We start from the raw sequence: 13,901 nt of genomic DNA on the forward strand, positions 1-13,901 counted from the left end.
TTTTTGGCTGTGTTGGGTCTTCGTTTCTGTGCGAGGGCTTTCTCCAGTTGCGGCGAGCGGGGGCCACTCCTCATCGCGGTGCATGGGCCTCTCACTGTCGAGGCCTCTCTTATTGCGGAGCATAGGCTGCAGACGCGCAGGCTCAGTAGTTGTGGCTCACGGGCCCAGCCGCTCCGCGGCATGTGGGATCTTCCCAGACCGGGGCACGAACCCGTGTCCCCTGCATCGGCAGGCAGACTCTCAACCACTGCGCCACCAGGGAAGCCCACTGTGGTTTTATTAAAGGGAAAATGAGAAATATCAACTGAGGGCATAATGATTTCACCAGGAGTAGGAGAAGAGATAGCAGAATCTGAATTTAAATATGGCACCTGTGTCAGCTGTATAGAATTTCAGAAGCAAAAGAAGACGTTCACCACAAGCTTCTAGATTACAGGCAGAAATCTGTGGAATAGATTTATTTACCTATAGCAGGAATAAGCATTTAATTATTGTAAAGGATTACAGAGGATATTTGAAATAATACAACTTCTCACTACAAAATACATTGCAACTGGTCACCTACAAACTCCCTAGAAAAGATGGTAAAAAAAAAGGCGGGGGGACTTGGCAAAGCTGTCATCCTTATTATTTATCATGTAGGACCTCTTTTACAAAGAAGGTAGTGGTCTGTTTATTTTCCAGTTAAAAAATGAAAGAGTTACTTTCTGAAATTTCAGTCTTGGAGTCCACAGTCCTGCGTATCTTCTGAACCTACATAAAAACATCTGATTTGAAGTAGGCTGGTGTTGAATTATGATGCCGAGAAGAGTGCCACCACACTCTAAAACTTTGCAAAATGAAAGCCCTTGTAAAGTCCCTGTTAAAATATTACTTTTTTTCAGTAGGGCATCTTATAGAACACTTCAAATGACTGGAGGGGAAATAAATAGATTAATCACTTTATAAGCACCAATTAATGTGGCTCTATATGCTATTGGTGTCTTACTGGACAATCAATTTTTAAAAAGAAATAAAAGTTTCTAGGACTTACATTGCTATGCTTCAGCTAATGACTGTTTATTATTTCCTGGCTTAACTACTCACTGATTTATATCCTTAAAGCAAAGTCCTAACAATTATTTCTTTTACTTGGAAGTCCAATTTCAGATTTACTACTCTGTGGTCAGTTTCTCTGAAAGGGAAGATCTAGAAACAAAGAAGTGGTATAATTCCCCAGGCCAGAAATTTATGAATTATCTTAGACTTTACTCTCCCTGCAGAATGACCCTCTACAACAAGTATTGCTCACAGTCTACTGTGAAGTTCCTGACAAGTCCTCTCTTGCCATGTGTGGCTCTTGATGGCTCCTGATCATCCATCTCACACTGGGTGTTGTCATTAAAGTTCTCTTGTGGTGCTAAAGCTGCATGAAGGTCTGGAGTGAGGTGAGAGGGGATGTCCTCACTACCCTCTGGGTCATGGTGTCTTAAAAGCCAAATCAAGCCTCCAACTCCTCTCTCTCCCTCTCCACCCCCCTCCTTCACCTCTTTCATCCAGTTATGATTCGTGACACTGAGCAGAAGACAGCTGCCAAACTGTACTGAGAATCATTCCTATATTCTAACTGCAGATGTGTTTCTGGAAACAGTATAGAGGATCCTCAAAAAGTTAAAAATAGAACTTCCATATGATCCAGCAATTCTACTACTGGATATTTATCCAAAGAAAATGAAAATACTGATTCGAAAAGATATATGCACCCCTATGTCCACTGCAGCATTATTTACAATAGCCAAGGTATGGAAGCAACCTAAGTATTCATTGATGGATGAATGGATAAAGAAAAACATATCTATATAAAATGCAATAGTACTCAGCCATGAAAAGAATGAAATCTTGCCATTTGTGATAACATGATACCATGAATGGACCTAGACGGTATTATGCTAAGTGAAATAAGTCAGAGAAAGATAAGTACCATACGATTTCACTTATATGTGGAATCTAAGAAACAAAGCAAACAAACAAAACAAAGTAGAAACAGACTCATAGATACAGAGAACAAATTGGTGAGCACCAGAGGGGAGGGGAATGGGGGTTGGGCAAAATAGGTGAGGGGGATTAAGAGGTACAAACTTCCAGTCATAAAATAAATAAGTCATGGGGATATAAGGTAAAGCATAGGGAATATAGTCAATAATACTGTAATAACTTTGTAAGGTGAAAGATAGTTACTGGACTTACACTGTTGTGATCAATTTGTAATGTACATAAATGTCACATCACTCCGTTGTGCACTTGAAACTAATATAATGTTGTATGTCAACTATACGTCAATTAAAATTTTTTTATTTGAAAAAAAAAGACAGTTCTGAGTTCTCCAAAAGACGCTCTGGGATATCCCTTTGTACACATCCAGGATGTCTGAACCCAGTTTAGGCTCAGGCTGGGATATCAATCAACTACTTAGACAAATGATATGTGCAGCCTGAGATTCTAGACAACCCCTGAATGCCTTTATTTACCAGGTCTGGGATTATGATTTGAGGAGCTGCCTGAAAACCACTGTTCACTCGTCAAAAAACAGCAGTTCAAGTTCATGACATTTGGAAAGTGTTTTTGCATTTACATAAAGAAGTCAGAAAGAGGCTCCCTTCCCATGGTCCCTGCACCTAAGGCTCTTTGCTAAACAAACATGCTGTTTGAGATACGGTTTTTTAAGCCCTCTGCCCACTAGAAAAGAGGACGCTGACCACCCAGTTTGTATAATGTGGTCTTGAGGCAGCCATAATTCGTCCCTGTGGCCCTGCTGAACAAGGGCTGAGTCACCCACCGACTGGGGAAATGTGAGGACGGCACTTGTACCTATTGTCTGGTGATCTCACTGGGAGTCATTGCTGAGTTTCAACCAATTTCCAAGGGATTTTTTTCTTCAGTGACCATCCTAAGTGTTATACTACTCTCATGTAACAAAAGGCCTGAGAATTTTCTCTGACATTTTTGTGTGGAAGATAACTTAAGCTTTGCAGAAATTTGTGGCTCATTTCAGAAAGAGTCTGCCCTTTTGTACTAACTAGTATGCATCATCTTCAATGCCTCAGACATTTCACAGATATTTAGAGAAATATTGAACTTATGATGTTATCTGATTAAATGAATGAAAATCTAAGAGTACAACCAACTAAAATTTGGCTTTCTGCTGATAAGCCCACTTGAATCACAATACTTTCAAACAGAGGTCATTCCTTTTTCCCTCCCTACTCCTTGGGGGCAATGTCAGCGTTTTTTTTCTTACATTCTACTACTTCCTCTTCTTTTTTCTTTTTCATCCTGAGAGTGATGGGAGCAAGCTGATATTTTAGAAGAACCAGCCCAGTATCTGAGAGGAGGATGGATGGGAGGGGAGCCTGGAACAGGGAATTAGGGTGGGGGCAGATGCCACATCCAGACAAGCTGAGAGCCTGGCTGAGAGAGGACTGGGGGGCCATGTCAGTAGGCTCAGGTGTGGGAGGAGCCAGGACAGCTCTCCTCGGCACAGGTGTGGCTTATGGAGATGGATGGGGGCAGATGGGGAGGAGGGAGGTGCTGGCGTTGAGATGCCTTTGGGACGGCCAAGGAAAGTGCTCAGAGACAATTGTCTTGGAGGGTCTGGTGTCTGTGAAGCATCTGGGTTTTACTCCCTAAAACAGATCTGAACTTCCCCACAAGTCCCTAAGCACTGGATAGCCAGGGTGGAGGGTGTAAGGGAAAGCCAATCAATATGTAAACATCACCATTTTTCTTACTAGTTTAAATTATTCAACCCCTTTGGGTCAGTGCTCGGTCTTTGTTATGTTTCTTAAAATGTAATTTAATTTTCTTTATTTTTCTCTTCCTTATGAAGTCCATAGCATCTGATTATATGAGAGCCCGCCCCCATCTCTGTCTCTGTGGGTCACTTTATTGTCTCCATGTTTCTCAGGAGCAAAGAGAAGGCCCATGTGCCCAGAGAATAGAGAGCTAGGGGAGGGTCTCTGCCAGGTGAGTCTGGGATGTCACAGGGGCCGGATCATAATGAACTGGTGAGCTGTACTGAGAACTTTGCTCCTTATTCTAAGGAAATCAGAAGCCTTTTAAGGGTCTTAAAAGGGTGAAACAATACCTGATGTGTTTTTTTAAAGACAAAGACAATGCAAAGAATGGAACTGAGCGAGGCAGGAGCAGATGTGGGAGAGCAGTTAGAGGTCAAGGCAATAGTTAGGGCAAGAGCATGACAGTGGCAACTGTGGTGACAGTGAAGGTGGGGAAGTGTTAGGAGAAAAAGTGGGCAGAACTTGGGGATTGTTTAGATGGGGGTTCCTAAAAGAGAGAGAGGAATCTAGCATGATTCCAAGGTTTCTGCGAAGAGCAAAGGAGGGCACGGTGGTAGTTGCATGCGAGAGATGAAGAAGAAGAGTAGGCTTGGTGGAGTGAGGGTTCCCCTAGATTTCTGCACCCATGACTCTCCCACACCTGCCTGGCCAGTTCGAACTGCCGCCGCCGTTCCCACACAATCAACTGTGGCGACGGTGATAACTGGACCTCTGGCTCCACAACTCACGCAAATTATCCACCCTCAGCTGGGCCTCCCGGCTCTTTGGAAAGATTTGTATTAATTTCAAATTAGATCTTTTTCTGTTCCTCATATGAAGTTTTAAAAACATTTTTACTCTTTCTATATTTCCAGGTCTATCTTCCCTCCTCAGTTTTAGCAAACTACCTTGCCTCTTAATTTACTTAAAAATGTAGAGGCCAAATGATGTGATTTTCCTCAAATTTTCTTACATCCACTTTAAAACTTCTCTAAACCTTCATTTTGTTCTCTTTTCTTTCTTTCCTCGTGGGAGAAATGTCCCTGTCCCCTTCCTAAGCTTTTCTCTCCACCTGTGTTCCCATACCACTCCATTCCACTTTTTCTGGAACATTGTCTCTTAGACTGTCCCCAATCTCATATCTCATGTTGAAGGAAATAGTGTTTTTCTCTGAGTCCAGTATTTATACACTCAATGTAGAAAATTTGGAAGATACAGAAAGGAACAAAGATGAATGCAAAATCCACCTACGATCTCATACAACAGAGAAAACCACTCTTGATTTCTAATTTTTTAAAAAAAATTTCTCTTGCTACTGCTCCCTCCCCTCAGCCTGAAAACATGTTCAATTCTTCTCTTATTTCTTCTCTTGGTTTTCCTATTTCAGTTAGTGGTATTACCTTTTTAATCTTATTATCTTTTATTCAGGCAAGGTAGACAATAGGGAATCATCTCTGAGGCTTCACTTTCCTCAATTCAACATAAAATTCTGCTGATAATATCATACTGATTACTTACTTGTGTCAGGCACATTGCTAAGTACATTAGCTGCGTTTTCCCAATCAATCTTTCACTGCACTGCATTATTCTTGTTTTATATGTAAGAAAAAAGAAACTTTGAGGTTCACAGCTAAGTGATGAAGTCACAGTTTGAACTCAAGTCTGTTTGTCTCCAAAGCTGGTGTCTTGATGTCTTTTCAATTTGTCCTGTCCTGTCTTTTTCCACTGCCGTTGCTCTAGCTCACATCATCACAGCGGAAGCTCTGTTAGCAGATCCCCAATTAGCCAAATCAACTCATTAACAACACTTTCCCATCCTCTTTCACACTCATCACTGGAGACTAGTAGGAGATTGTCTGCTACGCTAAACTTTCCTGGTCCCATCAATTTAGTTGTATGTTTACCAAGAAACAGTTGTATTTTGTTCACAAGCCAGTCAATGCAGTTGTACTTTTCAATATGTTACAGCATTTAATTAAATATTATGTAAACCAATGAAACCTGAGTGTGAAAGAGAGCTGTTCCTATGAAAACTAAGTTGTAATTCTTTGGGAAGACTTGGTGAGAGTGAGTGGCTGAAAATATTATAATTCAAATAAGTATGAGAAAGGTGAACCAAACATAATTGGGAAAAGTTTGTAAACATGTCTTTAAGATTCTGCACTCTGGTCTTTGCTACAATATAAAGAAATGGAAACATGAGTGTGGCTCAGGTAAGAAAAATGATACAATTCCAATTAGCAAACTTATACTCAGAGGAAGGGCCTTGGCACTCTATCATACAATTGCTGGATGAGTGTACTCATATATGTCTTAGGTTAAAAATGTAATCTCTAAGGAAAGTGTATACATCTTTTCTTAATTCCCTACTTGTTAAAGCAAATGACTGATCAAATTCAGTCCCTGATTTCATTGAATGGGAGACCTTCCACCGTATCTCCCATTAACTCCCAAATAGTAACAGCACGTTTCATCTGATCCCCTAGTCTTCAGTCATCATTTTCTCCATTCAGTTAACAAATATTTCTAGGAGCCTACTAATTACCAGCATTACCTTCTTAAAACTCAGATCTAAGCCTCTCACTCCTCTACTCACAATAACTCAATGCCTTTCCATTGTCTACATAATGAAGCTAAAATTACTTAGCAGAATATTAAAGACCTGCGGGGATCTGATTTCCACCCCCCTTTTTAGCTTCGGCTTCTTAACACAGCACTTCATGTCCTTTAACCTCATCACTCACACCCTGGCTCTTGCCCAAACACATGACACCTTTCAGCATTCATCCTGAGAGAGGCTGAGGTGAACTTTATATTTGCATTTCTCATCAATTTACTCATTATAGAAAATAGTAGTTAATGGTGAGAAATATATTGTTCATAGAAATTACATATTACAGAAAATGCTAAAAGCATCTGAATAAATTTTGCTGAATACACTTCAAGTTGTAAAGTCAAGAGTATCGCACAATTATAGTCTGGGGGTGGATGTGGGGGAGTGTTAACTTGTCTTTAAATAAGCAGAAGTTTAGATTTCCCTGTACTCAAGAAAATTTAGTAAAGGTTAAGAAGTCTGCATAGAAATGATGACTTGACTTTCCTTATCCAGTTGTCCAGTCAGGAAAAATATCTAGTTCCTAGGTGACAAATATCAATGGACAGTTGTCATTACTGTCCTCCATCTTTTGTCCCTCTCACTCATTCTTTCCCTGGGAGTCTTACTCCTGTGGGCTGTCTCGGTTGCCACTGCTGCAGAGAACTCTTTATGTGTCCATCTCAGCTAGGGCACCTCTGTCAGTTCCACTCTTCTCTTTCCCATTGCCGTTGTGTATTTTCCATGGCAAAACACCATCCAACACACCAGAGTTTAAAATGGAACTTTCCTGGGACTTCCCTGGTGGTACAATGGTTAAGAATCTGCCTGCCAATGCAGGGGACACGGGTTCAAGCCCTGGTCCAGGAAGATCCCACATGCCGCAGAGCAACTGAGCCCGTGCGCCACAACTACTGAGCCTGTGCTCTAGAGCCCCCGAGCCACAACTACTGAGCCCACGTGCCACAACTACTGAAGCCCCCGTGCCTAGAGCCCGTGCTCCACAAGAAGAGAAGCCACCATGATGAGAAGCCCACGCACCGCAAGGAAGAGTAGTCCCCACTCGCCGCAACTAGAGAAAGCCTGTGCGCAGCAACAAAGACCCAATGCAGCCAAAAATAAATAAATAAATAAAATAAATTTTTTAAAAAATAAAATAAAATGGAACTTTCCCAGCAAACTCACTTTCCTCCACTTTCTGTCTGGGGGACCACCACCTCAAGGTTTTGGAATGATCTCTTTTGCTCTGGGGGATCTGTTTTGCTCTTTGCTCTTCCTTAGGCCACTGTTGCCCATTATTTCTTCCTATAAAGGTTGAATGATTAAGGGCTTTGAAAACTGTAAGCATACTTGCCCCTTTACAGTCAAACTTCATGAAATATTTGTCCACACTCACTGTATTCATGTTGTTACTTCCTGTTCACGTCTCAACCCAGTGTAATACGGCTTCTGCCCCCAAACTTTTACTGAAGCTGTTTGCATCGAGGTTGCCAATTACTGCCCTGGTGCTACATTTGATAGATGTGTCTCAGCTGTCAACCTAATTCCTTGTAGACTTTGATATTTAGACCACTTCTTCTGCTTGAAATAAATCTTCCCCTCAGCCTCTGTGACCCTTCTTTATCTCACAGGCTACTTCATCATATTGTTCTTTTTAGGCTCCTTTCTCCTGCCTTTTAAAAAGTGTGTCTGATCTTCAGAGTCCTGAGTCTCCTTGTCTCCTCCGTCTATGTCCTCCTCTAAGCAATCTCATCAATTTCCATGGCTTTCCTTACCACCTCTATGTCCATGACCACCAGCTCTGATTCTCCAGCCCTGTTCTTCACCTGAGCTCTCAAGATGCGCTTCTCTAACTGCCTCTTGAATATTCCACATGCACATCGACTTCAACCTGCCTGGGACTGAATTTACAAAAATGCAAAAAAATACTCCTTTTTCTCTTTTTTTTTCTTGGCAAATGGTACCACTGATCATCCAGTTACTCAAGCCTGAAACAAAGATACCAGTCTTGACTTCTCTTTCTTCTTTATTCCCTAATCAATATCAAGGTTGTCAACTCTACTTTTGAAATATTTATTAAATTCCACCGCTTTTTCCATCCTTTCTGCACTATTATGGTTCAACCCACGATGATATCTCCCATCGATTTCTGCAGCAGTCTCTAAACGGGTTCCCTGCCTCCATGCTGGCCCCTCTCCAATCTGTTTTCCAGGCTGCAGCAGAATTCCTCTTTCTAAGCATTCAAATTTAATCACGTCGCTTCCCAACTCTCCTGTTCATGTGTCTCCACACTGCCCTCGGCATTCATTCTAATCTCTCTCACATGGTTTAAAGGGCCCTTTAGTGATCAAGCCTGCTCACCGCTGAAGATGCATCCTTTGCTACCCACTCATTCCTTCCGCGGTGCTTCTCTAAGTTCCCAGACTGTGTCAATTCTCTACCTGTGGACCCCGGCCATCCCCATCAACCTGCTCGTCTCTAATCAGGCTCTCCTCTCTGCTTATGATCTCTGCACCCTCCCCCCTGCACTTTCTTCCTCCAACATATTTTTTGAACACTAACTATGCACCAGGCGTTGTTCCCCATGCTTAGACCACAGCAAGGAGCAAAGCGGGCACATCGCTGAATTCATGAGGCTCAGAGGAGTCCACTGGACACCCAGAGAAGCCAACTTAGGCCATTGCAGTCCTTTGAAATAAGAGGGGACACCGGGAGCTCCAAGAGCCCCGATGAGGGCATCTCACTCAGGCTGGGAGCAGGAAGCTTCCTAAGGGCAGTGTTATTTAGAGTGGTTGTTAGACCTGAGACAACATAGAAAGGTAAGAAGCCAGGGAGTTTATGAAAGACCTCAAAATGCAAATCTTTCTTATGTCTTCTGCTTTTCCTTCTCCCTTCTCACTCCTCTAACTCTTGTCCCTCTCCACATCCCACTACCTCCATTCTTTAAATAAACACTTTTTTCCTTCACTTGTGGCATCCATTTTTCATACAGACATTCCCAGCTCTTCAGCAAACCCACCAACTCCCTTTCTTCAAGTCTCTCCTCAAGGCAAAAAGGAGGAAACCTCATCCCTTATTGCAGCCCCGTCATCCATCTCTTGGACAAAGCTATCAGCTAACTTATAGCTAACGAAGGGCATGCCCAGATGTTCTCTTTTTATCCTGCTGTACACGTTTTTCCAATCGTCCATTTGTCTGATCATATTTCCTAATTGTCTACAATGTCAAATTGTCTATAAGAAATGGGCAACCCATGATCTCCTCTCCAAAATAATACAGCACACATCAGGTTAAGAAGCCTTCTCTCAGAGCCTTGAGATTCCTGTCAGACCTCAGGCTCGCCACAATAGCATGGTGGTAAGCTTTCTAGACTTTCTTGAGCCATAGTTATACCTCACATACAGGAAAAATTAATGATCAGCTAACCCCACGAATCTCTCAACCTTGTACTTTTAAAGGGTCATATCATGTTAAAAAGAATTAGTCCCCTTAGGGCTTGTCATTTTACATTGTCCCTCCATTCAAGAATGGTTCCCATTTTAAATCTAAAATATGGCACGAACGAACCTATCTACAAAACAGAAACTTATAGACATAGAGAACAGACTTGTGGGCAAGTGGTGGGCAGGAGGGAGAGGGATGGGTTGGGAATTTGGGGTTAGTAGATGCAAACTATTACATTTAGAATGGATAAACAACAAGGTCCTACTGTATAGCACAGGGAACTATATTCAATATCCTGTGATAAACCATAATGGAAAGGAATATAAAAAAAGAATGTCTATATGTGTATAACTGAGTCACTTTGCTGTACAGCAGTAATTAACACAGCATTGTAAATCAACTCTACTCCAATAAAAATATACATGTAAAAAAAGAATGGTTCCCATTTTAAAAGATTTTAATAAGATGAGAAATATCCTAGGATAAATTTGCAGTCTCCCCACCTCCCATTCTCTCCCAGGGTAAAGAAGAGGGTGGTCTTACCTGTGATTGGTCAGTGGCTGCAGGTGACTCTGCCTTGCATCAAGAATGTCATTGTTTTCCTCACTCACTACAGCCTGAAGATTTGGCAACAGGGCTGGTGCTTATATATAGAAGGAAGCTAATCATTTCATTCTTTTGTTGGAACATTTTCCTACCCACTTGCAAATAATCTTCCCTTTCCTTTAACAGCTCCTCTCTGAAGAGACCAACAACAGCACTTTCATGAGAAGAGCTGTGGTCGGAGCCCAGGAGGAGACAACGGAAGGCTGGGACCAGGGGTCCGGGCTAGAGGTCAGTGTCCACTGGCTTCTGGCTAACTGGCTCCCAGTCTCTCCAAAGGGAGCTCTTAACAGAGGCAGATGGAGACTTCCATTTAATTCCATGTGGCATAAAAAAATGTAATTGTTTCACCCATAAAGGCAGTCATGTTTCTATAACAATGGCTTCATTCAGGGCTGCCGAGAGTCATTATTGCCAGTTCTTTTGGGGACTTTATGAGCAATCATTTTCTTGGTCTGAAGCAAAAGAAGAATCAGAACACAAGGCTCTCTTTTTCCATTTTTGTTTCCGAAATATAAAAAGAGACATCACCTGAGTGCTTTAATCATGAGCACCTTTGTGATGACACTGGAAGCGGGGGTTGCTATATGCATCTCTGACCTGTAAAGTCTTAGCACTTTAATCACTTTTTTTTTTTTTGTCAGTATTTTTATTTTAGCCATTCTAACATGTGTTGTGTTAACTCACTGAGGTTTTTTTTTTTTTAAACATCTTTATTGAAGTATAATTGCCTTACAATGGTGTGTTAGCTTCTGCTTTATAACAAAGTGAATCAGTTATACATATACAATATGTTCCCATTTCTCTTCCCTCTTGCATCTCCCTCCCTCCCACCCTCCCCATCCCACCCCTCTAGGTGGTCACAAAGCACCGAGCTGATCTCCCTGTGCTATGCGGCTGCTTCCCACTAGCTATCTATTTTACATTTGGTAGTGTATATATGTCCATGACACTCTCTTACCCTGTCACATCTCACCCCACCCCCTCCCCATATCCTCAAGTCCATTCTCTGGTAGGTCTGTGTCTTTATTCCCGTCTTGCCACTAGGTTCTTCATGGCCTTTTTTTTTTTCTTTCTTTCCTTAGATTCCGTATATATGTGTTAGCATACTGTATTTGTTTTTCTCTTTCTGACTTACTTCACTCTGTATGACAGACTCTAACTCCATCCACCTCATTACAAATACCTCCATTTCATTTCTTTTTATGGCGAGTAATATTCCATTGTATATATGTGCCACATCTTCTTTATCCATTCATCTGTCGATGGACATTTAGGTTGCTTCCATGTCCTGGCTATTGTAAATAGAGCTGCAATGAACATTTTGGTACATGACTCTTTTTGACCTATGGTTTTCTCAGGGTATATGCCCAGTAGTGGGATTGCTGGGTCGTATGGTAGTTCTATTTGTAGTTTTTTAAGGAACCTCCATACTGTTCTGCATAGTGGCTGTATCAATTTACATTCCCACCAACAGTGCAAGAGTGTTCCCTTTCCTCCACACCCTCTCCAGCATTTATTGTTTCTAGATTTTTTGATGATGGCCATTCTGACCGGTGTGAGATGATATCTCATTGTAGTTTTGATTTGCATTTCTCTAATGATTAATGCTGTTGAGCATTCTTTCATGTGTCTGTAGGCCATCTGTATATCTTCTTTGGAGAAATGTCTATTTAGGTCTTCTGCCCATTTTTGGATTGGGTTGTTCGTTTTTTTGTTATTGAGCTGCATGAGCTGCTTGTAAATCTTGGAGATTAATCCTTTGTCAGTTGCTTCATTTGCAAATATTTTCTCCTATTCTGATGGTTGTCTTTTGGTCTTGTTTATGGTTTCCTTTGCTGTGCAAAAGCTTTTAAGTTTCATTAGGTCCCATTTGTTTATTTGTGTTCTTATTTCCATTTCTCTGGGAGCTGGGTCAAAAAGAATCTTGCTGTGATGTATGTCATAGAGTGTTCTGCCTATGTTTTCCTCTAAGAGTTTGATAGTGTCTGCCCTTACACATAGGTCTTTAATCCATTTTGAGTTTATTTTTGTGCATGGTGTCAGGGAGTGTTCTAATTTCATACTTTTACATGTAGCTGTCCAATTTTCCCAGCACCGCTTATTGAAGAGGCTGTCTTTTCTCCACTGTATATGCTTGCCTCCTTTATCAAAGATAAGGTGACCATATGTGTGTGGGATTATCTCTGGGCTTTCTATCCTGTTCCATTGATCTATATTTCTGTTTTTGTGCCAGTACCAAACTGTCTTGATTACTGAAGCTTTGTAATATAGTCTGAAGTCAGGGAGCCTGATTCCCCCAGCTCCATTTTTCGTTCTCAAGATTGCTTTGGCTATTTGGGGTCTTTTGTGTTTCCATACAAATTGTGAAATTTTTTGTTCTAGTTCTGTGAAAAATGCCAGTGGTAGTTTGATAGGGATTGCATTGAATCTGCAGATTGCTTTGGGAAGTAGAGTCATTTTCACAATGTTGATTCTTCCAATCCAGGAACATGGTCTATCTCTCCATCTATTTGTATCATCTTTAATTTCTTTCATCAGTGTCTTATAATTTTCTGCATACAGGTCTTTTGTCTCCTTAGGTAGGTTTATTCCTAGATATTTTATTCTTTTTGTTGCAATGGTCAACGGGAGTGTTTTCTTAATTTCACTTTCAGATTTTTCGTCATTAGTGTATAGAAATGCAAGAGATTTCTGTGCATTAATTTTGTATCCTGCTACTTTACCAAATTCATTGATTAGCTCTAGGAGTTTTCTGGTAGCATCTTTAGGATTCTCTATGTATAGTATCATGTCATCTGCAAATAGTGACAGCTTTACTTCTTCTTTTCTGATTTGGATTCCTTTTATTTCTTTGTCTTCTCTGATTGCTGTGGCTAACACTTCCAAAACTATGTTGAATAATAGTGGTGAGAGTGGGCAACCTTGTCTTGTTCCTGATCTTAGTGGAAATGGTTTCAGTTTTTCACCGTTGAGGACAATGTTGGCTGTGGGTTTGTCATATATGGCCTTTATTATGTTGAGGAAAGTTCCCTCTATGCCTACTTTCTGCAGGGCTTTTATCATAAATGGGTGTTGAATTTTGTCGAAAGCTTTCTCTGCATCTATTGAGATGATCATATGGTTTTTCTCCTTCAATTTGTTAATATGGTGTATCACATTGATTGATTTGCGTATATTGAAGAATCCTTGCATTCCTGGGATAAACCCCACTTGATTATGGTGTATGATCCTTTTAATGTGCTGTTGGATTCTGTTTGCTAGTATTTTGTTGAGGATTTTTACATCTATGTTCATCAGTGATATTGGCCTGTAGTTTTCTTTCTTTGTGACATCTTTGTCTGGTTTTGGTATCAGGGTGATGGTGGCCTCGTAGAATGAGTTTGGGAGTGTTCCTCCCTCTGCAATATTTTGGAAGAGTTTGAGAAGGATAGGTGTTAGCTCTTCTC

At 41.1% G+C, this 13,901-nt stretch overlaps 1 protein-coding gene across 1 annotated transcript in view; it reads left to right on the top strand.

Annotated features, from left to right (window-relative positions):
* Window positions 1–13,901, top strand: part of LMNTD1 (lamin tail domain containing 1) — a 423,286-nt gene that overhangs the window by 277,111 nt on the left and 132,274 nt on the right. Inside the window, exon 4 of the mRNA XM_057557559.1 lies at window positions 10,582–10,683. Coding sequence (XP_057413542.1) covers window positions 10,582–10,683 — 102 coding nt within the window. The remainder of the gene's footprint in view (window positions 1–10,581; window positions 10,684–13,901) is intronic.

Source organism: Balaenoptera acutorostrata, chromosome 11 (genome assembly GCF_949987535.1).
Source record: "Balaenoptera acutorostrata chromosome 11, mBalAcu1.1, whole genome shotgun sequence".
NCBI lineage: Eukaryota > Metazoa > Chordata > Mammalia > Artiodactyla > Balaenopteridae > Balaenoptera > Balaenoptera acutorostrata.